General features: G+C 40.1%; 3 protein-coding genes, 1 long non-coding RNA gene and 2 other non-coding genes across 7 annotated transcripts; 5 read left to right on the top strand and 1 right to left on the bottom strand.

Annotated features, from left to right (window-relative positions):
• Positions 1 to 135: 135 nt before the first annotated feature.
• LOC113119127 (uncharacterized) lies at positions 136 to 2,960 on the bottom strand. 2 transcript variants are annotated; one of them, XR_003294422.1, is made up of 6 exons: positions 2,653 to 2,960; positions 1,735 to 1,888; positions 867 to 906; positions 705 to 748; positions 520 to 612; positions 136 to 407 (listed from the first exon to the last, which is right to left on the bottom strand). It is a non-coding gene; the product is annotated as an uncharacterized LOC113119127 (long non-coding RNA). The 2 variants fall into 2 exon arrangements; XR_003294421.1 differs by lacking the exons at positions 705 to 748; positions 867 to 906.
• A 440-nt stretch (positions 2,961 to 3,400) lies between these two features.
• On the top strand, positions 3,401 to 5,602 carry LOC113120246 (uncharacterized). Its single transcript, XM_026290167.1, has 3 exons — positions 3,401 to 4,374; positions 4,700 to 4,906; positions 5,025 to 5,602. Exons 1-3 carry the CDS (start codon positions 3,696 to 3,698, stop codon positions 5,552 to 5,554), a joined length of 1,416 nt encoding a protein of 471 aa, XP_026145952.1. The 5' UTR covers positions 3,401 to 3,695; the 3' UTR covers positions 5,555 to 5,602.
• A 739-nt stretch (positions 5,603 to 6,341) lies between these two features.
• LOC113119126 (uncharacterized) lies at positions 6,342 to 15,754 on the top strand. Its single transcript, XM_026288353.1, has 10 exons — positions 6,342 to 6,737; positions 6,918 to 6,998; positions 7,120 to 7,230; positions 7,341 to 7,409; positions 7,491 to 7,748; positions 7,859 to 8,186; positions 12,485 to 13,286; positions 13,410 to 13,619; positions 13,948 to 14,402; positions 14,510 to 15,754. Exons 6-10 carry the CDS (start codon positions 7,905 to 7,907, stop codon positions 15,386 to 15,388), a joined length of 2,628 nt encoding a protein of 875 aa, XP_026144138.1. The 5' UTR covers positions 6,342 to 6,737; positions 6,918 to 6,998; positions 7,120 to 7,230; positions 7,341 to 7,409; positions 7,491 to 7,748; positions 7,859 to 7,904; the 3' UTR covers positions 15,389 to 15,754.
• A 1,185-nt stretch (positions 15,755 to 16,939) lies between these two features.
• trnaq-cug (transfer RNA glutamine (anticodon CUG)) lies at positions 16,940 to 17,011 on the top strand. The gene has a single exon. It is a non-coding gene; the product is annotated as a tRNA-Gln (tRNA).
• Positions 17,012 to 18,704: 1,693 nt separating this feature from the next.
• trnai-aau (transfer RNA isoleucine (anticodon AAU)) lies at positions 18,705 to 18,778 on the top strand. Its single transcript has one exon. It is a non-coding gene; the product is annotated as a tRNA-Ile (tRNA).
• A 1,074-nt stretch (positions 18,779 to 19,852) lies between these two features.
• LOC113120172 (uncharacterized) lies at positions 19,853 to 21,110 on the top strand. Its single transcript, XM_026290118.1, has 6 exons — positions 19,853 to 19,914; positions 19,962 to 20,115; positions 20,254 to 20,334; positions 20,456 to 20,566; positions 20,683 to 20,751; positions 20,874 to 21,110. Exons 1-6 carry the CDS (start codon positions 19,853 to 19,855, stop codon positions 21,108 to 21,110), a joined length of 714 nt encoding a protein of 237 aa, XP_026145903.1.
• The last annotated feature ends 52 nt before the right edge of the window (positions 21,111 to 21,162 follow it).

Raw genomic sequence — 21,162 nt, 5'->3', positions numbered from 1 at the left:
AATATTTTCTGTTGACTAAACATAGCTTGTTGGGCCAGCAAGCAGACTCAAATTGAAATAAATTGTTGTATTAAATATTTAATCTTTGTCAAAATAGTCTATTTTTCATTATTTCAAATAAATTACACACTGTGCTTTGATAAAGAAGATTTTATGTATTTATTTAAATACATATGAACTTGCCTGTTAGGCTCAAGTAAAATATTACACAAGTATTCAACCAGTGCCAAAACAAGCATCATGAGGGCATTTGTGAAGTCTCCCAGATTGTCCATGACAGCTTCCTCCTCCAGTACTACAGCCACATCGACCACTGTGGGATATGGTCCTGAGTTGGTAGAACTGTCAGTCACTTCCAGGATCCCCATTTTCATGGCCTTTGTGTGTGGCCCCAGTGCCTCAGTATCCTGTGAAACAAAATAAATTATTTTTAGTGTCAGACTGAAAGCATAATGTCTTATGCAATCACTACTGCATCACAAACAGTAAGACCATAATAAAGATATTCAAATTAATTACCTTAATAGTCTTTGAAATTGAAGCTGGCTCTCTCAAGTACAGTGGAAGACCACGAAGAACAGAAGACCTTCTATAAGTAGTTAGATCTGTGGTCTGCCAAAAAAACCATCAATAAGACATTATTAAGTCACTTAATTAACAAAGGGGTTACACATATACTCTACCAAAAGTTTAGGATCACCTACTCTTTTCACCATTGGGCATCATTTCAACTTCATGAAATAGTTACCTGAAATACATTAAGATTACAATCTGCGGGGGATAATCAGCTAACAAATGCAGCAAGTCCGCAGTCCCTTAAAGAGATACTCCACTGAAAAATGAAAGTTCTGTCATCATATACTCACCCTCATGTTGTTTCAAACCTTTATGAATTTCTTTCTTCTGCTGAGCAGAAAGGAAGATATTTAGAAGAATGTCAGTGGGGTATCCCTTTAAGACTGTTGGAATAACATTCCCAGAGTCTACTTAGGTTAGATACTGAGAGTGGTTTTCTAACAGTCCTAAAATAGATCTCAAACATGCTGTGTGCTCGTTGGCTGTTTTTTGTTCAGTCATATTGACCAAAAGTGCGTCAGGTGACTTTCATGAGGCTGATCAAGATTAACCAATGGTGAAATTAGTCAATTTTGCACAGTATGTAGGTGCTGGTCAAACGGAGCTATGATAGGAGAAAAACAGCTTAATACTACACCAAAATATTTCTCTCTAATGCATACATGTTGATCTCAAGGTCATAAACAGGGAAGTTGACTGCTTTGCCTATTTTGTTATCCATACCAATTGAAACAATAAATTAGCACCATAATCAAAATCTCACCGAGTTTCCATGTACACTCCATGTAAATAAGATAAAGTAAACAATACATGTGACATCCCACAAGCAAAAAAATAAGCCATCATCTCTGAACGCATACATTATATTATGTATTTGCGGGATTTGAACTTGTATTGTAGATCATCAACATCAAGTATACATGGAACATTTTTGACAAATTCTGATCATATGATGTAATTCTATTGCTCACATAATACACATTGGATAAATGTCACAAGACAAAGTATCAACTCAACTGCCAGAGACCTTGAAATTAAAATGTTGAGTTTTTGTGGAGCAGTGACCTGTTGGCAGTTTCTTCTCTTACACAGGTATCAGAAAATTATGTTACACTGTTTAACACTGTTATATTTTATACAAAGAAATGATTAACATACCTGGGCATCCAGTTGTTCCAGAAGTTCATCCAAGTTGTTTCACCTTCCCTGTCTTGCTTTGGTTCTGTACATCTTTAGCAACCCCTGGGTGTGATTGTCCAGCGCTGTCAGGAATGGCTAACTTCACGGTTACCCCAATACGGTAGATGCAAACCTGTGGGTAATGAAAGATTCAGAAGCAAACAATTAAAAGCAAAGCAAATTATTTCCTAGCCTAAATTATCAGTCACTCTGTGATAGCAAAAGCATAAGTTGTCAATACTAACTGTCTGTTACAGTCAATTATCAAATATATAATAAGCCAAAATGCAAATGGAATTTGAAAATATTGACCATTAAAAATAGTAAACGGAAACATGTTGGCAAACTGATAACGTTAAACAACTTACAAATCTGATAACATTAGCAGCTATTCATTTGCGTGTTAGCACAAATTTTTATTTATTTATTTATTTTTATCGGACTGAAATGTTTTTTCGTTCTTGCAAAAGGAAGCTTTGTGCAAAGTACTAGCTGCTAACATGAAGGCACACATGCTTTGAATGCCAACTAACTGTTAGAACTAACGTTAGCCTAAATTATCAGTCGCTCTGTATAGCAAAAGCACAAGTTGTCAAGACTAGCTGTCTGTTACAGTCAATTATCATACATATCATAAGCCAAAATGTAAATGGAATTTGAAAATATTGACCATTAAAAATATTAAACGGGAACATGTCATGCTTAACCGTTAGGGTCGACTTTAAATCACATGCCAGTTGGAAAGGAATGCTAAGCTTTATGTGTTAAACATGTTATTTTCCAGCACTGCTAATCACTGTAGGTACTCACAATAAAGCTATTTCAAACTTTGTTGATAGACAATCGATATATTCTTAACCTAAATTTGCTCATTAACTTGCAGCACAAAGTACTCACCAGTGCAATGTCGTGACTCGTGGTGGGGGAAACTCCAGCCTGCTGCCTGCACCTGGTAGAACTCCTTTGCGCATGCTCAGACGTTTGACGCTGTTCCCTCTTGCTCGGCCAACATAATATTTTTTGTGCAACGTTAAAAGTTCTCTCAACACAATTATTTATTTTCTCTTGATGAACATTTTGTAGTACTTTCATGGAAATCATGCTATCATTGACCAAACATATTTTTCTTTTTTGACACAACCATTATGTTGAGCCAACATGTATTTCCTCATTTGTACAACTTTTTGCATCAGTCATTTTTTACAGTGTATGTGCAAACTGTAATGAAGCAGAGATCAGTTAGTTCCTCACTTTCCGCGCTGACGCCGAGATCGTTCGCCTGCTTCAGTTAAAGTATAACGTGCCAAGCGTTGTCGACTCGTGCATTACACGTCACGCGCTGATGTCACGTGTCGTTACGGGATCTTCAAGGGCTGTATGTGAAAGCACACACATATACCGGGTCATCACTGGCAGTGTGAAAGTGCCAAATCTAGCGACCAGGGAACAATTACAGGAACACTTTACCCCTGTATTTGCCGGAATGGCAGTGTGAAAGGGGCTTTGCAGTACCTGACTGCCTGCGAACCATTCACAAGGTCCTCCCTTGTGCAGCCTCCTGTGTTTGCTGATCCTCCACTTTTACTTGCTCTGCCTAAACCTAAATGGCTGTTAGCCGTGTATGCCAGGGATGTTCTGTGGCGACTGCATGAGCTCTAGGCCAAATTAACATCTGTCTTTGGCTGTGTTCTCAAGATGGATTCGACAAAAAAGGTATCAAAGCCCTGTTTATATCCAGAAATTTGCCAGATATGGATATGTGTGTGATGTGCATACATAAAGCGCACATTTTTTTACCCTTTTATTTTTCCCAATAGGTCACAAAGAAACTTGCAGGTGCTGCTTCAGGAACATCTGCCTGGTGCACAAATTTCGGAAACGAACACGGCCAGTTCCTTGTCTCTGTGCTGACAGCTGCCGAGAGACATGGACTGGACTCCATGGCAGCTGGTCTGATGAAACGATACCGAGAGGCAGGAGAGGCAGCCCCAAAAGTGATGTACGTGGACAGGGACTGCTGCAGTCAGTACGGCCAATCGCGGGTGAAGATCATGTTTTCGGAGTGGGATGAGCTTGTAGTGCGCCTCGACATCTGGCACTTCATGCGGCGATTTGCTGCAGGTGTCACGACAGAGGCTCATCCGCTCTACGGGATCTTCATGGCACGTCTGTCCACGTGCATCTTTCAGTGGGATCCAGAGGATGTGGCTGCTCTTTGCTCCGCAAAAGAGGGTGACCTGGCGGCAAAGAAGACTGGCCACATCTCAGAAAAGGCGGTCAGTGCTCGCATTACCCGGAGGGAGTTGGCACTGCACTGCCGGAGGAGGACCAGGGGGGTGGAGGAGACCACCAGATTGATTAGGTCACTGATTGATCAGTTTGACAGTGCGGATGGGAAGGACACCCTGGGAGTTCCTCTGCTGGACCACGAACAGATCCAGCAGATATGGAAGGAACAGCGCAAGCACGTCCAGTGTATCCAAGACCCAGAGGACTTTCCGCTGTACATGAAGACAGGGACACTGAAGAAAGGCGGCGTGGAGCTGTGCTGCTACAGGTGTGCTCGTGGCTCTACCTCCTTGGAGTCATTACACTTCCACCTGAACCGTTTTATTCCAGGTATTACATGCATATGGATTATTCATTTTTCTGTAGAAAATATAAGCACTGTAACTGCTTCCATCACTTTAAAGTAATGCCGCATTAATAAATGTCACACTCTACATTATACTTTTTAATGTCATAAGCATTGACAAAGCTGTCTTTACTAACAAGTCACTAGTAATACAGGAATAAGTGACAATCATTTTTAATTTAGTTACAAAACTCTATTAAATGTAGTATACAAGTTACTTCAGAGCACCTTATGTGTAGTACATATATTGCACATATGTGACATATAAAACCATTTTTTATATATTTTTTTATATTATTTAACATTTAGGAACCAGTGCCAGCGATGCGCATTTTCAGGCTTATCTCCTTGAGGGCTTGATGCGTTGGAATGATGACCGAATGGAAGACGCCATAAAACGGGCGTCCTCCATTCGGACATATGGCAGTGCCATGAGCGAGGCTGTGGACTGGCTTAGCCGAACAGTCTTTGCGAAGCCCTGGGATGAGCGCTATCGCCCTCCTGGAGCATATACAGGTAAGACATTTAATTATTCCTTTGGCAATATTCTATTAAGTTATCTATTTAGCCTCTGATGTACTTGATCAATTATTAAGAACACTTTTTTTCTTTTTTTATTATTTTATTATTGTAGGTGAATTGCTAGAAATCGAGTACCTTTACAGCCAGACTGGCAAAACACTGACTCCAGTGCTCCAGAACCCAGAGGAGGAAGACCGGCTGGTGGAGGAGGTTGATGATCATGACCTGCTAGATGAGGGGTTTGAGGAAGAGAGCATGGAGGACATCACAGTTCCAGTGCTGTATGAGGATGACCCCTGCCTCAGAAACAGCCCCTCATCTTTGCCTCTGCCTCAGTCCCCAGCATCACTGGCTGAGCCGTCCACATCATCTGGAGGAGAGGGACAGCATCTCGCCCCTGCCTCTTCAGTGCTGTCACAGCCATCTGACATTGGAAGCAGTGTCTCCAGCGAGGCTCAGGTACGACACTCTATATTCAGACAACTTTTCACCTCTTTTTCTCACACTGACTTAAAGTCTAAGGAAGCGGTTCTGAATTCCAGTCCTCACTCCCCAAAGGTCTGCATGTTTTGCATGTCTCTCTTTGTTAGCACACCTGATTCAGATAATCAGCTCATTAGAAGTGAGCTCCACTGCGACTGACATGGTCCCTACACAGTGTTCATTGCTCCCCACTCCCTGAGCAGGGGAAATCCGTCGAAGTTTACTTCACTTTAGAACATTGGTTCACGGATTTGCGCCGTGCAACATTTTCACACATGGAGAAATGTGACATCATATACCTCTGTATACCTCTATACACCTCTGTATTACTCACTTTGAATTGAACGTATACATACGCTTTGAACTTAAATCACCGAGGGATGTCATGTGATGTCCATAACTTTTTCCACATGTGGCATTTAAACACACAAAATAAATTTGGATAATGTTAGTGTTTTGTTTAACTTCTACACATATGTTATATGTTTGTACATATGTTATGACCAGTCAAAAGAACTGAATGGATAAGTTTATACATTCAGGTTCATGCCCTTATCACATGGACACTGTTGAAAGAGCACAATATGTTTAATCTGAGTATTTGTTTTAGTCAAATTAATCCATAATGCTATATATTTATTTATTTATTTATACTCAAAAACGAGTTGTATGAGCCTAGGTCATTGAGACATACAGCCATAATAGAAAGATCTATCACAACTTGTTAAGACTCTATGTAATTGTTCTTATACTTTTGTTCTTGTTATAATCTTATTATATGTATTTTTTTATATTTGTACAAACATACATACACACACATAAATATATATATATATATATATATATATATATATATATATATATATATATATATATATATATATATATATATAAATGTTATATAATTGTTTTGACATTATATATATGACTGAATTGTGCAATTGAAATGTTTCCTCTTGGCATGAATATAGCCCCTGCTGCTGACATGGCATTAAATAATAAATAAATAAATCACAACATGTTATATGTAAGATAATTTGTGTATTATAATGGATTTATAATCTGCTATATTATGGCGGTCGTTCTGGACCAGGAACACAACTAGCTATCATGAAATGAACACAACAGGAGGGTAAATGCTACAGGCTACAATGGCAGTTAGTGTAACGTGTTATGTAGTGTTTCAGGCAATGACATTGCTTCAGCTAAGTCTCACAAAGGCATGAGTAATGCTGAATGGCTTGCGCGTCTGGAGAGTTTTGCCCAAACAGGAGTTTGGCCATCTACGCAGGGGAATAGACCTTCTCCCCGACAAAAAAGATGGCATGAGATATATCAGAAGGTAAGTTATGCAGCTAGATTCATGGGCAAACTAACAAACTTTTTTGACAATACATTGTGGTATTTTTATTTATATGTATGGTTAAGTAATTACATGTAAATACAATGTTATATTGATATAATTATGATGACTTATAGCTGTTTTGAGATCCAGTGTCAGAGGTATAATTCATGTTCACAGGTAGAAAAGTGCCCTCTGCAAATGAGGGGACAGACCACTCTTCTGAAGGAAGCACAGACATGTATTTGTGGATTTCACAAGGTAACTTCAATTAGCCTGGTTCAAGTTGCATAAATAGATAGATGTGTTTGCAACATCAATCTGTCTTTATATCTAAAATCACATTTGGAAGATTTTTTTGTACTTTATGCATGTGTCACAGGTTCATCCACCAGTCACAGTGGAAGCATCACAGAGCACCCCGGCCCAAAGCACACCCTCTGTCAGTGATGTGTTGTGTCCTGCAAAGAGACCTAAACTGACATTGTCAATGGTAAGCAGACCACACTATTGCATGCATCACTGCAGATATTGAAACATCTCAACCTTTAACTATAGTGTTAGGGTTTTGTTATCACTAACCATGACAAATCTTTTTAAAAGTCAAGGTTTGGAGGCTCACATGTGGCAGCAGCAAAACCTAATTTGAGCACCCAGAGGAAAACCTCTCAGGTTAATATTAAAAGACATCAAGACTTTTATAATGACATCATGACTTTATCACTATGTAATTTGAATGTATTAAAAACACAGCAAAGGAATATGCCCATATAAGCTGTGGAAGGTGCGGCTCCAGTGTACTAACCCTGCCTGTGCCAGGCAACAGCTGTGTGGTGGTGGACTGCACAGGAGGGTATGACAGGTGTTAGACATTGACAGATACTACAACCTGGTGACAGAGACCCTGATCTGCACCAAATGTAGAACCAGCTACCTGTCCTGGAGTCATGCTGTTCTGCAGAAGTTGGACCTGGCCCATCGAGCTGAATTCAGGGTCATCCTCACACGCAAGTAATTATTTTGCAGTCATTTTCACTTATGTGCTACCTTTTCTGATAAATATTTCCAACAATAATTAGATACCTTATAATAAGATACTTAAATGAATACTTTTTTCCAAGGTATGCCTGTGACATTCGGGTTCTTCGCTTGCTGCGTGAGAGGGGCATGGGGAATGGCCCAGTGAGGATCATCGGCCAGCTGAGAGAGAACCACAGTGAGGAGTGGTTGAAACGTGCGCTTCGGTACACATCAGAGTGTGTGGCCTTTTTTGATAATCGTGGCCTGCATTCGCTGCACTTCCAGGAGCCACCACCACTTGCTTCAGTACCCAGCTACAAATGGCTCCTCACTGTATACAGTCAGGACATTCTCAACAGGCTCGATCACATAAAGGCCAGCATAACATCCACGTATGGATCAATCTTAAAAATGGATTCAACTAAGAAGGTCAGATAAGCTGCTTAATTTACTGTACCCTTATCTATAATGTATTGTTAGACCAAGAGAGCTTTATTTTTTTTCAGTTTAACTGATTTGGATGCATGTTGTATTATTTGCTATGCTTATTGTTTCTTTCAATAAGAGGTGTGTGAACTTGCAAGCACGATGTCAGACACTGTAATATGCTCTGGTCCCCTCCCTGCTTACCGTGGTGATGAGATGCATAGCAGATTGTCATCACTCAATGGCTGGATGTGTAAGTGGTGCCCACAGAATAACATAGGTTATATAGACAATTGGACGAGCTTTTGGGGCAGACCTGACCTGTTTAAAAGAGATGGTCTTCATCCCTCCTGGGGTGGCGCCACTCTTCTGTCTAGAAATATGACAAATAGTCTTAGTGTTTATACTTGACTAACTGGGGCCCAGGTCAGGAAGCAGACAGACTGGCTAAACCGACCGTCTGCTAGCTGCCTCCCGTCACAGAGGTCAGTTAATTCTCAGCACATAGAGACTCTTTCACCTAGATATCACACAATAGAGACTGTGTCTGTTCCACGAACTAGAAAATACAAAAAACGTCCAAACCAAGTTAAGGTTAACAATTTAATTGAGGTTCAACAAATAAAAAACAAATGCAATATGGATAAACAAATGATAAAGATTGGCTTATTGAATATCAGATCCATTTCTACGAAAACACTTTTTGTAAATAATATGATAACTGATCATAATATAGATGTGCTCTGCTTGACAGAAACCTGGCTAAAACCTGATGATTACATTATTTTAAATGAGTCCACCCCCCAAGATTATTGTTATAAACACGAGCCGCGTCTAAAAGGCAAAGGGGGAGGTGTTGCTTCAATTTATAATAACGTTTTCAGGATTTCTCAGAGGGCAGGCTTCAAGTATAACTCGTTTGAAGTAATGGTGCTTCATATAACATTATCCAGAGAAACCAATGTTAATGATAAATCCCCTGTTATGTTTGTACTGGCTACTGTATACAGGCCACCAGGGCACCATACAGACTTTATTAAAGAGTTTGGTGATTTTACATCCGAGTTAGTTCTGGCTGCAGATAAAGTCTTAATAGTTGGTGATTTTAATATCCATGTCGATAATGAAAAAGATGTATTGGGATCAGCATTTATAGACATTCTGAACTCTATTGGTGTTAGACAACACGTTTCAGGACCTACTCATTGTCGAAATCATACTCTAGATTTAATACTGTCACATGGAATTGATGTTGATAGTGTTGAAATTATTCAGCCAAGTGATGATATCTCAGATCATTATTTAGTTCTGTGTAAACTTCATATAGCCAAAATTGTAAATTCTACTTCTTGTTACAAGTATCGAAGAACCATCACTTCTACCACAAAAGACAGCTTTTTAAGTTATCTTCCTGATGTATCCGAATTCCTTAGCATATCCAAAACCTCAGAACAACTTGATGATGTAACAGAAACTATGGACTCTCTCTTTTCTAGCACTTTAAATACAGTTGCTCCTTTACGGTTAAGAAAGGTTAAGGAAAACAGTTTGACACCATGGTATAATGAGCATACTCGCACCCTAAAGAGAGCAGCCCGAAAAATGGAGCGCAGCTGGAGGAAAACAAAACTAGAGGTATTTCGTATTGCTTGGCGGGAAAGTAGCATATCCTACCGAAAAGCATTAAAAACTGCTAGATCTGATTACTTTTCTTCTCTTTTAGAAGAAAACAAACATAACCCCAGGTATTTATTCAATACAGTGGCTAAATTAACGAAAAATAAAGCCTCAACAAGTGTTGACATTTCCCAACACCACAGCAGTAATGACTTTATGAACTACTTTACTTCTAAAATCGATACTATTAGAGATAAAATTGCAACCATTCAGCCGTCAGCTACAGTTTCACATCAGACAGTGCACTATAGACCCCCTGAGGAACAGTTCCACTCATTCTCTACTATAGGAGAGGAAGAATTGTATAAACTTGTTAAATCATCTAAACTTACAACATGTATGTTAGACCCTATACCATCTAAGCTCTTAAAAGAGGTGCTTCCAGAAGTCATAGGTCCTCTTCTGACTATTATTAATTCCTCATTGTTATTAGGACATGTCCCCAAAACCTTCAAACTGGCTGTTATTAAGCCTCTCATAAAAAAGCCACAACTTGACCCCAGAGAACTAGTTAATTATAGACCAATCTCGAATCTCCCTTTTCTGTCCAAGATACTAGAAAAGGTGGTATCCTCACAGTTATATTCCTTCTTAGAGAAAAATGGTATATGTGAGGATTTCCAGTCAGGATTTAGACCGTATCATAGTACTGAAACTGCTCTCCTTAGAGTTACAAATGATCTTCTCTTATCATCTGATCGTGGGTGTATCTCTCTATTAGTTTTATTGGATCTTAGTGCTGCGTTTGACACAATTGACCACAACATTCTTTCGCATAGACTTGAACACTTTGTTGGCATCAGTGGAAGTGCATTAGCATGGTTTAAATCGTACTTATATGACCGCCATCAGTTCGTAGCATTGAATGAAGATGTATCATATCGATCACAAGTGCAGTATGGAGTACCTCAAGGCTCAGTTCTAGGGCCGCTACTCTTCACGCTTTATATGTTACCCTTGGGAGATATCATCAGGAAACATGGTGTTAGCTTTCACTGTTATGCTGATGATACGCAGCTCTATATTTCCTCACAGCCCGGTGAAACACACCAATTTGAAAAACTAATGGAATGCATAGTCGATATAAAAAATTGGATGACGAGTAATTTCTTACTGCTAAATTCAGAAAAAACAGAGGTGTTAATCATAGGGCCTAAAAACTCTACTTGTAATAACCTAGAACACTGTCTAAGACTTGATGGTTGCTCTGTCAATTCTTCGTCATCAGTTAGGAACCTAGGTGTGCTACTTGATCGCAATCTTTCCTTAGAAAGCCACGTTTCTAGCATTTGTAAAACTGCATTTTTCCATCTCAAAAATATATCTAAATTACGGCCTATGCTCTCAATGTCAAATGCAGAAATGTTAATCCATGCATTTATGACTTCAAGGTTAGACTACTGTAATGCTTTATTGGGTGGTTGTTCTGCACGCTTGGTAAACAAACTACAGCTAGTCCAAAATGCAGCAGCAAGAGTTCTTACTAGAACCAGGAAGTATGACCATATTAGCCCGGTCCTGTCCACACTGCACTGGCTCCCTATCAAACATCGTATAGATTTTAAAATATTGCTTATTACTTATAAAGCCCTGAATGGTTTAGCACCTCAGTATTTGAATGAGCTCCTTTTACATTATACTCCTCTACGTCCGCTACGTTCTCAAAACTCAGGCAATTTGATAATACCTAGAATATCAAAATCAACTGCGGGCGGCAGATCCTTTTCCTATTTGGCGCCTAAACTCTGGAATAACCTACCTAACATTGTTCGGGAGGCAGACACACTCTTGCAGTTTAAATCTAGATTAAAGACCCATCTCTTTAACCTGGCATACACATAACATACTAATATGCTTTTAATATCCAAATCCGTTAAAGGATTTTTAGGCTGCATTAATTAGGTAAACTGGAACCGGAACACTTCACATAACACCGTACTTTCTACATCATTAGAAGAATGGCATCTACGCTAATATTTGTCTGTTTCTCTCTTGTTCCGAGGTCACCGTGGCCACCAGATCCAGTCTGTGTCCAGATCAGAGGGTCACTGCAGTCACCCGGATCCAGTACGTATCCAGACCAGATGGTGGATCAGCACCTAGAAAGGACCTCTACTGCCCTGAAAGACAGCGGAGACCAGGACAACTAGAGCCCCAGATACAGATCCCCTGTAAAGACCTTGTCTCAGAGGAGCACCAGGACAAGACCACAGGAAACAGATGATTCTTCTGCACAATCTGACTTTTGCTGCAGCCTGGAATTGAACTACTGGTTTCGTCTGGTCAGAGGAGAACTGGCCCCCCAACTGAGCCTGGTTTCTCCCAAGGTTTTTTTCTCCATTCTGTCACCGATGGAGTTTCGGTTCCTTGCCGCTGTCGCCTCTGGCTTGCTTAGTTGGGGTCACTTCATCTACAGCGATATCGTTGACTTGATTGCAAATTAAAACAGACACTATTTCAACTGAACAGAGATGACATCAATGAATTCAATGATGAACTGCCTTTAACTATCATTTTGCATTATTGAGACACTGTTTTCCAAATGAATGTTGTTCAGTGCTTTGGCGCAATGTATTTTGTTTAAAGCACTATATAAATAAAGGTGATTGATTGATTGATTTCAGATCACCAAGAAGTTGAGTGGGCCTGCGAAAGGCACAGCACAGTGGCTTACCTCAGTGGGCAATGAGATAGGTCAGGTGCTGATGAGTGTCCTGACTGCGAATGAAGGGGCTGGGTTAGACCTCATGGCTGCAGGGCTCATGGAGCGATACCGGAGTGCTGGTGTTGATCCTCCCACTATCATTTATGTGGACTATGATTGTTGCAAGAAAGTGGGAAAGACTAAATTGAAGAGGCGGTTCAGCGGCTGGCCAGATGTCATCGTCCGCCTAGACATTCGGCATTTTATACGACGTCTGGCAGTAGGGTGCACCACTGACGCCCACCAGTTGTACCCTACTTTTTTTGCAAGGCTGTCATCCTGTATTTTTGAGTGGGATGCAGGGGATCTCACTCTGCTGAGACGGGCCAAAAGGGAGCAACTCATCCAACAGGGCTGGTCTACACTGACGGAGGCAGAATTGGACCATCATTTAACTAAAGCTGAGCTGCTCCAGCACTGCAGGAGGAGAACACGGGGAGAAGAAACCACTTTCCGCCTCCTTGATATGCTCATCATAGAGCCCATGGGTGGCAAGGGGAAAGATGCTCTTGGTGTTCCTCTACTTGACAGTGTCAGAATGCAGCACATCTGGAATGTCCAGAGGCGGCACGTCACCTGTATCCAAGACCCTCCTAATGTGCCGCTCTATACTGAAACTGGAACTACAAACAAGGGTGGGGTGGTTCTAAAAACCTATCGTTGTGCCAGAGGCTCCACATCCCTGGAATCCTTTTACTGCCACCTAAGCAGATTTATTCCAGGTTTGTCATGTCAGAATATACCACATTTTGCCACTAATTCCTGTTTATCAAGATATTTGCAGATAAAATTTTCTGTTTTGCATTTTCTCAAAGCAATATTTGGCTTTCTATTTCTTTTTCTAGGGAACAGCGCAAACAGCCTGAACTTCCAGATTTATCTCCTGGAAGGTTTATTACGCTGGAATCAGGACCGGGCTGAAGCTGCTGTTGCAGATGGAGGTTCAACTCTGCGCTCTTACACAGGGGAGCTGGTTTCCTCTGTCAATAAGAACTACAATAAGTTGTATGGCAGGAAATTGGTCCCTAGCTTTACTCCACCTGCAGTGTACACAGGTAAAAATATTTTGATAAATGCAGCTCATGATGTAGCATGTTTTTGGTAAAATTACAAGTGCTTTTGGACAATAATAATGTAATTTTGACATATCAGAGAAAAATTATACTAACAGAATATTTGTACATTATTCTGTGTTCTAGGTTTCAGGGCAGAAAATAAAATACATAGTAGAATATAGAGTAATCCTGTCTTTTTATGATACCCTCTGAATTACATATATATTGTTCATACAGAAGTGGACAACAAAATATTTACTGCATTTCTAAATAAACCTTTCTGCATAATTTCCATTAAAAATGTTTCCTGTTACAAATATTTTCCCAGGGGAGCTCATTGGAGTACAGCACTTGTTGAGGCAGAATAGTCAGCCCCTGGAGGACATGTGCCCTACCTCTGCTAGGACCTCTCAATTGCTGGAGGAGATAGATGTGGAGGAGCAAGTGGAAAAGGGTGAAGGTTTCATTGATTTCTTTGGAGAGGAAGCCACAGTGGCAAATCTTGTGGCATCAGATGACTTAGTCCTTTCAGGTCCACCAGTTCTACCAGCTGCACCAGTGCCCAGTGTCCAGGCTCCTACAGCTGCACCACTGCCCAGTGTCCAAACTCCACCACTGCCCAGTGTCCAGACTCCACCACTTACCAGTGTCCAGGCTCCACCACTGCTCAGTGTCCAGGCTCCACCACTGCACAGTGTCCAGACTCCACCACTGCCCAGTGTCCAGGCTCCACCACTGCCCAGTGTCCAGGATCCTTTAGATACACCAGTGCCCTCAGCAATGGTAAAATGTCCTTTTCTATACGAATTGTCACTCATTTAGTTATCTGCCATTAAGCAGTAAACTTACTTAACAGCATGTAAATACCTAACCAACAGTTATATTTCCAGGCTGTTGACGAGCACTGCATTCCTGGAATGGCATTCCAGATGGATGCGTTGGCAGAGTGTCTGGTGGAGCTGCGCACACAGACAAGCCTCACACTTACCAACCAACAAGTTGCGACCATTGTGGGTTTGTGGCAGAACCTGGACAAATTTGATAAAGACAGGGTGGTGTATGCTGCTCGTCATCAAGACAGGCTACTTACAGGACATTTTAGGTCCCCAAAAAAGAAAGCTGTCTTCACTCCTGGTGTCGACAGCACAAAAAGGTGTGTTTTGGGTTCTAGCGGCTCTCCAGCACAGTGGCCTAATTGCTGTCGCCTTGTTGAAATGATTTTCATAAGGTTATGTAACATCCACCGAAGCACCAAGAAACAGCTGACAGAATCTCTGTCTAGATGGGATCTCATTCTTCGTGATTACAGAAGAATTCGGCAGCTAATCCTGAGCAATGGAACGGTGATGAGTGACACAACCCTTCAGCTAGTTGAGGTAAATCAGAGGACCCTTACGACATGGCACAATATCCGTTTAAAGGGTCAGGAGGTCTACTTGCTGTTGCAAGGGCTGGACCTTCCAGAGGCACGTCCAGTGGCTTTGGATGCTTTGCCTCCAGCACGAGTACAGCCTGTTGTGCCTCCACAATATAGCCACCAGTTGCATACCTACCAGATGCCACCAGACACAGCTGGACAGGCAAAGACAAAGTTTAGAAAGATTGCGCCCTCAGCTACCTGTACATCTGCCACAGCAACTTCAATCTGGCCATCAGCCGTACACCCTCAGCGTTCAGCCACGTCCAGCCAGCTAAGGACAATTTGTCCCAGGCCGACAGCACCACACCCATTGGTTCCTGACACACCCACTGCCCCTGTTGTTTCTTAGATGTTTCTGGTGCCCTGCCCAGCCCCATTTTCCACCATTAACCCTGGAGCAATTTCCTCTGACCCACCTGCAAATGACACAGCCACTCCAACCAAACGGTCGTACAATCGCACTGTAAAAGCAAATTCATGCAGAAAGTGTGGCCAATTTCGTACTCAAGAAACTGGCCATAGCCAGTACAAAGGCAAAATATATTGCCCTAATAAAGAAACAATTACGAAGGAGCAGTGGTTACAGATTATGAGAAGATAACTCATTTATTTATGTGTGATACATTCATTTTGTTCTCTTGGTTGGATCTATTCTGTTTTTTTATCTTCCAGCCATATTTAATGTTAAAGAGTTATACTGTGCACTTTTTTTTATCGTGTATTATTATTATTATTATTATTATTATTATTATTATTATTATTAACATGTGGGTATGTATATGAATACACTATAATACATATGGAAATATATAATACATATTAAATAAAGTTAAACTATTATTATTATTATTATTATAGAAAGGTTTATGTGTAGAGGAAGCAGTATAAAGTAAAATACCAAAATGTGTATATTTTGATGTATATATTTATATTTTTTGTACTTATTTTATATAGCGTGTGCACATAAAATTCTTAATTTTATATTGAATTTAGTACTATTCCTACATTTTTTAAAATATGTATATAGTTAAAAAATATATTTCTCTTTGACTGGTGTGTTGTATTTATTTGTTTTATTGAATGTAAATGGCATTCAGTTTACAGTTAAATTCAGTGTCACATGTAGCTTTGCAGTAAGTAATATGATACAATAAAGTGTGAATGCCGTAATAAGGAGGTTAATTTGTCCCTACTGCCACAGGAAATGATTGCCTTAATAAATGCACTTGGACTAATGATAATGATAATGAGGATAAAATAAAAATCAATCTTAGAAACGAAAGAATCATTAAATCAAAAACATTACTGTCAAAATCAATCTTAGAAAAGAAACAATAATTAAATTAAAATACATTACTTTTAAAATCAAACTTGGAAACGAAACAATCGATTTACGATTTTTAACAAATAACTTTAAATAACTTTATGTTACAGCGTGGATTCGAACCTGCGATATACTGAATTTCTCGCACTTCTCTTCCTCCCTCTCCCCTCTTCTCCCCCTTCTTATAGAAACATTTGTACCCCAGCTTTGGTGGAGTTTGGAGAGTGTTTGACTGAACGTCTAAAGGTCCCTGGTTCGATCCCGGGTTTTGGCGAAATCTCCCACTCTTTTCCGTTTTTTGAGGCAGGCCAGTGATCAAAAATCACTGGGTTCCAACTTTTCTGAACGACTGCTTCCCCGCTGCCACAGAACTATCTGTTTCCCAGTTGGCCACAAGCCAAGCGGTTTTGTTTCCATGGTGTAATGGTCAGCGCTCTGGGCTTTGAATCCAATGATCTGAGTTCAAATTTCAGTGGAACCTGTGTGCTTTCTTGCCGCAGGAAAAGATAAAAACAGAACTAGTTTGGCACTGGTGACAGCCTTTGTGGCCCTGTGAGCAACAACTGTTTCAATTAAGGTTCCATGGTGTAATGGTTAGCACTCTGGACTCTGAATCCAGTGATCTGAGTTCAAATCTCGGTGGGACCTGTTTTGCAACCAATTTGCGCAGGACCGTGTCTGAAATACTTTTTGGCAGCTGTGAGCCCCATAAAAGCTAACGTGGGAGTGTCGCAGCCTTGCGTCAATACTCAGTCGGTCTCTTTAGGGCAATGGTTTTCAAACGTTTCCTGGAGGCACTCCTGTCCTGAACATTTTGTATGTCTCCCGTATTAGACACACCCAAATCAGGTCTTGCAGTCTCTACTAAAGAGCTGATGATTTGAAATAGGTGTGTTGGATGATGGGAAATGCAAAATGTGCAGGGCAGGGATGCGTACAGGACAGGATTGTAAACCACTGATTTAGGGATGTGTGAGTAAAAGGGCAGGAGCCAACTTGGAGAATGCGGGCATCGATCCCGCTACCTCTCGCTTGCGCCTACTGCTTTCCACCGACTGAGCTGAAGTAAGCCCAAAGTAAGCCCACATGAGCCAATCGCGTTTCGCCTGTGGCTTACTTTTGACCAATCGCGTTTCGCCTGTGGCTTACTTTGGACCAATAACGTTTCGCCTGTGGCTTACTTTTGATCAATCGCATTTCTCTTCCGGGGCTTACTTCTGATCAATCACGTTTCTCTTCTGTTGCTTACTTTCCTCCAATCGCGTTTCTTTCCTGTGGCCTCCTTTTGACCAATCGCTGGTCGTTGTTATTGTCATCTTTGTTAAAGGTAAGGCTGTTACTTCATTCATTGAAAACTGGTCATTATTTGTTTATATACAGTGTGTATTTTTGGAAAATGAATCGTGTCAGTATAGCTAGCTAGCATGTACAGTTCATGCTTTCTTCAGTACCTGTGAACCTGTAACTTTTCACGTGATAAATGATCAGATAAGTTAAATTTATCGACCGTCAGCTAATTAAGCTATGCTACTGTCAACAATGATGTGTGTATTGTCTAAGAAGTCGTGGTTTCTATGCCCTATGAATGAAAATAATGTTTAAACTATTTACATTTATATTTGGCAATAACACATAATAACAGACACACATTTTAATTGTAAAAATCGTTACCAAATTGTTGTGGAGATATGGAAAACTGCATTTACCAAGAAATAAATTTATATTTTCTAAAATAATGTAATAATAATGACTTTTCTATAAATAAATAAAAAACGTTGAGAGTCTTAACTAAAAACAAAACAAAAAAGGCCAAATGTATCCATATGGGCCAAAGTATGTGGGAATAGTGCTAGAGATTTTATGAGGTAAAAGCACCTGGTGTAAACCTGGGGTAAGATGACCACATTTAAAGTATGACATATTTCATGTAATATTTTGTAGCCTGGTGTGTGTGTAGTCATGGTTTAAGATGACAGCATTGGAAATAAAAATTTCAGCTGTCCTCCCTAACATCCCTCTACATGTTAGATACAGTCACATTTTTAGGTCAGTTAAGAGGCCAACTTGCATTCGTTAGCCTTTCACACTGTCTCGAGGTCTTTGATTAGTTAGTTCATGTTCCTTCTTTTGTTGATGCTGGAGTAGCTCTTTTTTCTTGACCTTGGACAAGAAGGCTTATTGGTCTAGGGGTATGATTCTCGCTATGGGTGCAACAGGTCCCAGGTTCAAATCCCAGACAAGGCCTTGGCCAGGTTTAAACGTGAAGCTTTGTTCTCTCATTGCGTTCACAAACATTGAGGCAGGTTTTTATTCAATCGGGTAGAGGAAGATGGCTATGCCGGGCCGGTTAGCTCAGCTGGTTAGAGCATGGTGCTAATAACGCCAAGTTTGCAGGTTCGATCCCTGTATTGGCCAGCTGTTTTTATTGTCTGGGGGCTCTGCTCTGCTCTTCTCCTCTGACAAAGAGTAGGGTGATCTCACTGAAATCCCTGCTTGCTAAGCAGGGGTTTGTTGTGGCCGAAATAGCCCTACCTGACAACCACAAGTCTGTAAAATTAATCCAATAGTATGCCGACTTCTATCTTTTAAAAACCAATCACGTTATGACCTCTATCTTTTGAAAACCAATCACGTTACGACCTCTATCTTTTGAAAACCAATCACGTTACGACTTCTATCTTTTAAAAACCAATCACGTTGCAATCTCTATTTTTCCGCGTCCAATGAAATGGCAAGGTCTATTTCTCACACACCAATCATGCACGGCCTCGCAAATTGCATATAATCTCCGCTCAGTTAACATTAAATTATTTACATTTCGCTCATGTATGTTATTTATATCTTGATATGAATGAAATGGTTTAGGATTTTTGTTCTTTAGGAATAGCAAGATTGGCCATGTAAATTAGCCTATGAATACCGCTTGATAGACTACGTATGATAGTCACTGATGTGTAAATACTATTACGACCGGAGCTAACGTAACTGTAAATATGTCAAATTTAACCGATTAACAAGTTTTCTCTCTGAAAAAAAAATGCTTTTTATTTAATTGTCATAAGGTTCCATAACTTTTTCCACATGCGGCATCTGAACACACAAAATAAATCTGGATAATGTTAATGTTTTGTTTAACTTTTACACATATGTTATATGTTTATACATATGTTATGACCTGTCAAAAGAAGTGAATGGATAAGTTTATACATTCAGGTTCATGCCCTTATCACATGGACACAGTTGAAAGAGCACAATATGTTTAATCTGAGTATTTGTTTTAGTCAAATTAATCCATAATGCTATATATATATTTATTTATTTATATTCAAAAAAGAGTTGTATGAGCCTAGGTCATTGAGACATACAGCCATAATAGAAAGATCTATAGCCCCTGCTGCTGACATGGCATTAAATGATAAATAATTAAACCACAACATGTTTTATGTAAGATAATAAATGTATTATAATGGATTTATAATCTGCTATATTATGGCGGTGGTTCTGGACCAGGAACACAAAACTAGCTATCATGAAATGAACACAACGGGAGGGTAAATGCTACAGGCTACAATGGCAGTTAGTGTTACGTGTTATGTAGTGTTTCAGGCAATGACATCAAGTCTCACAAAGGCATGAGTAATGCTGAATGGCTTGCGCGTCTGGAGAGTTTTGCCCAAACAGGAGTTTGGCCATCTACGCAGGGGAATAGACCTTCTCCCCGACAAAAAAGATGGCATGAGATATATCAGAAGGTAAGTTATGCAGCTAGATTCATGGGCAAACTAACAAACTTTTTTGACAATACATTGTGGTATTTTTATTTATATGTATGGTTAAGTAAATACATACCATATGAGATCCAGTGTCAGAGGTATAATTCATGTTCACAGGTAGAAAAGTGCCCTCTGCAAATGAGGGGACAGACCACTCTTCTGAAGGAAGCACAGACATGTATTTGTGGATTTCACAAGGTTACTTCAATTAGCCTGGTTCAAGTTGCATAAATAGATAGATGTGTTTGCAACATCAATGTGTCTTTATATCTAAAATCACATTAGGAAGATTTTTTTGTACTTTATGCATGTGTCACAGGTTCATCCACCAGTCACAGTGGAAGCATCACAGAGCACCCCGGCCCAAAGCACACCCTCTGTCAGTGATGTGTTGTGTCCTGCAAAGAGACCTAAACTGACATTGTCAATGGTAAGCAGACCACACTATTGCATGCATCACTGCAGATATTGAAACATCTCAACCTTTAACTATAGTGTTAGGGTTTTGTTATCACTAACCATGACAAATCTTTTTAGTTTGAAAAGTCAAGGTTTGGAGGCTCACATGTGGCAGCAGCAAAACCTAATTTGAGCACCCAGAGGAAAACCTCTCAGGTTAATATTAAAAGACATCAAGACTTTTATAATGACATCATGACTTTATCACTATGTAATTTGAATGTATTAAAAACACGGCAATCCCCTTAATAGATTAATCATAATGTTTGACTCCACAGATGTTAGAGCACTCCAGTTCAGCTACAGTTTCATGTCCACCCTCTGATCCTCATCCTCCTCCATCCCCCAAACCTCATCAGCCCGTCATCCAGTCCTCCTCTTCCTTCTTCCTTCCTCCACCTCAGAGTTCACAACGCATCAAAAAAACAGCAACGCCATCAACTGTTTCTGAGAATACTGTTGTGAGGAGCCCAGTAAGATCTCATTCAAAATATATACATGTCTTCATCATTTAATGCTCTCTTAGCTTTTATTTAAACCAGTGTTTTTGATAATATCACTAGGTCT

Source organism: Carassius auratus, chromosome 19 (assembly GCF_003368295.1).
Source record: "Carassius auratus strain Wakin chromosome 19, ASM336829v1, whole genome shotgun sequence".
In the NCBI taxonomy this organism is placed as follows: domain Eukaryota; kingdom Metazoa; phylum Chordata; class Actinopteri; order Cypriniformes; family Cyprinidae; genus Carassius; species Carassius auratus.
This window is presented reverse-complemented; position numbering and strand designations above follow the sequence as displayed.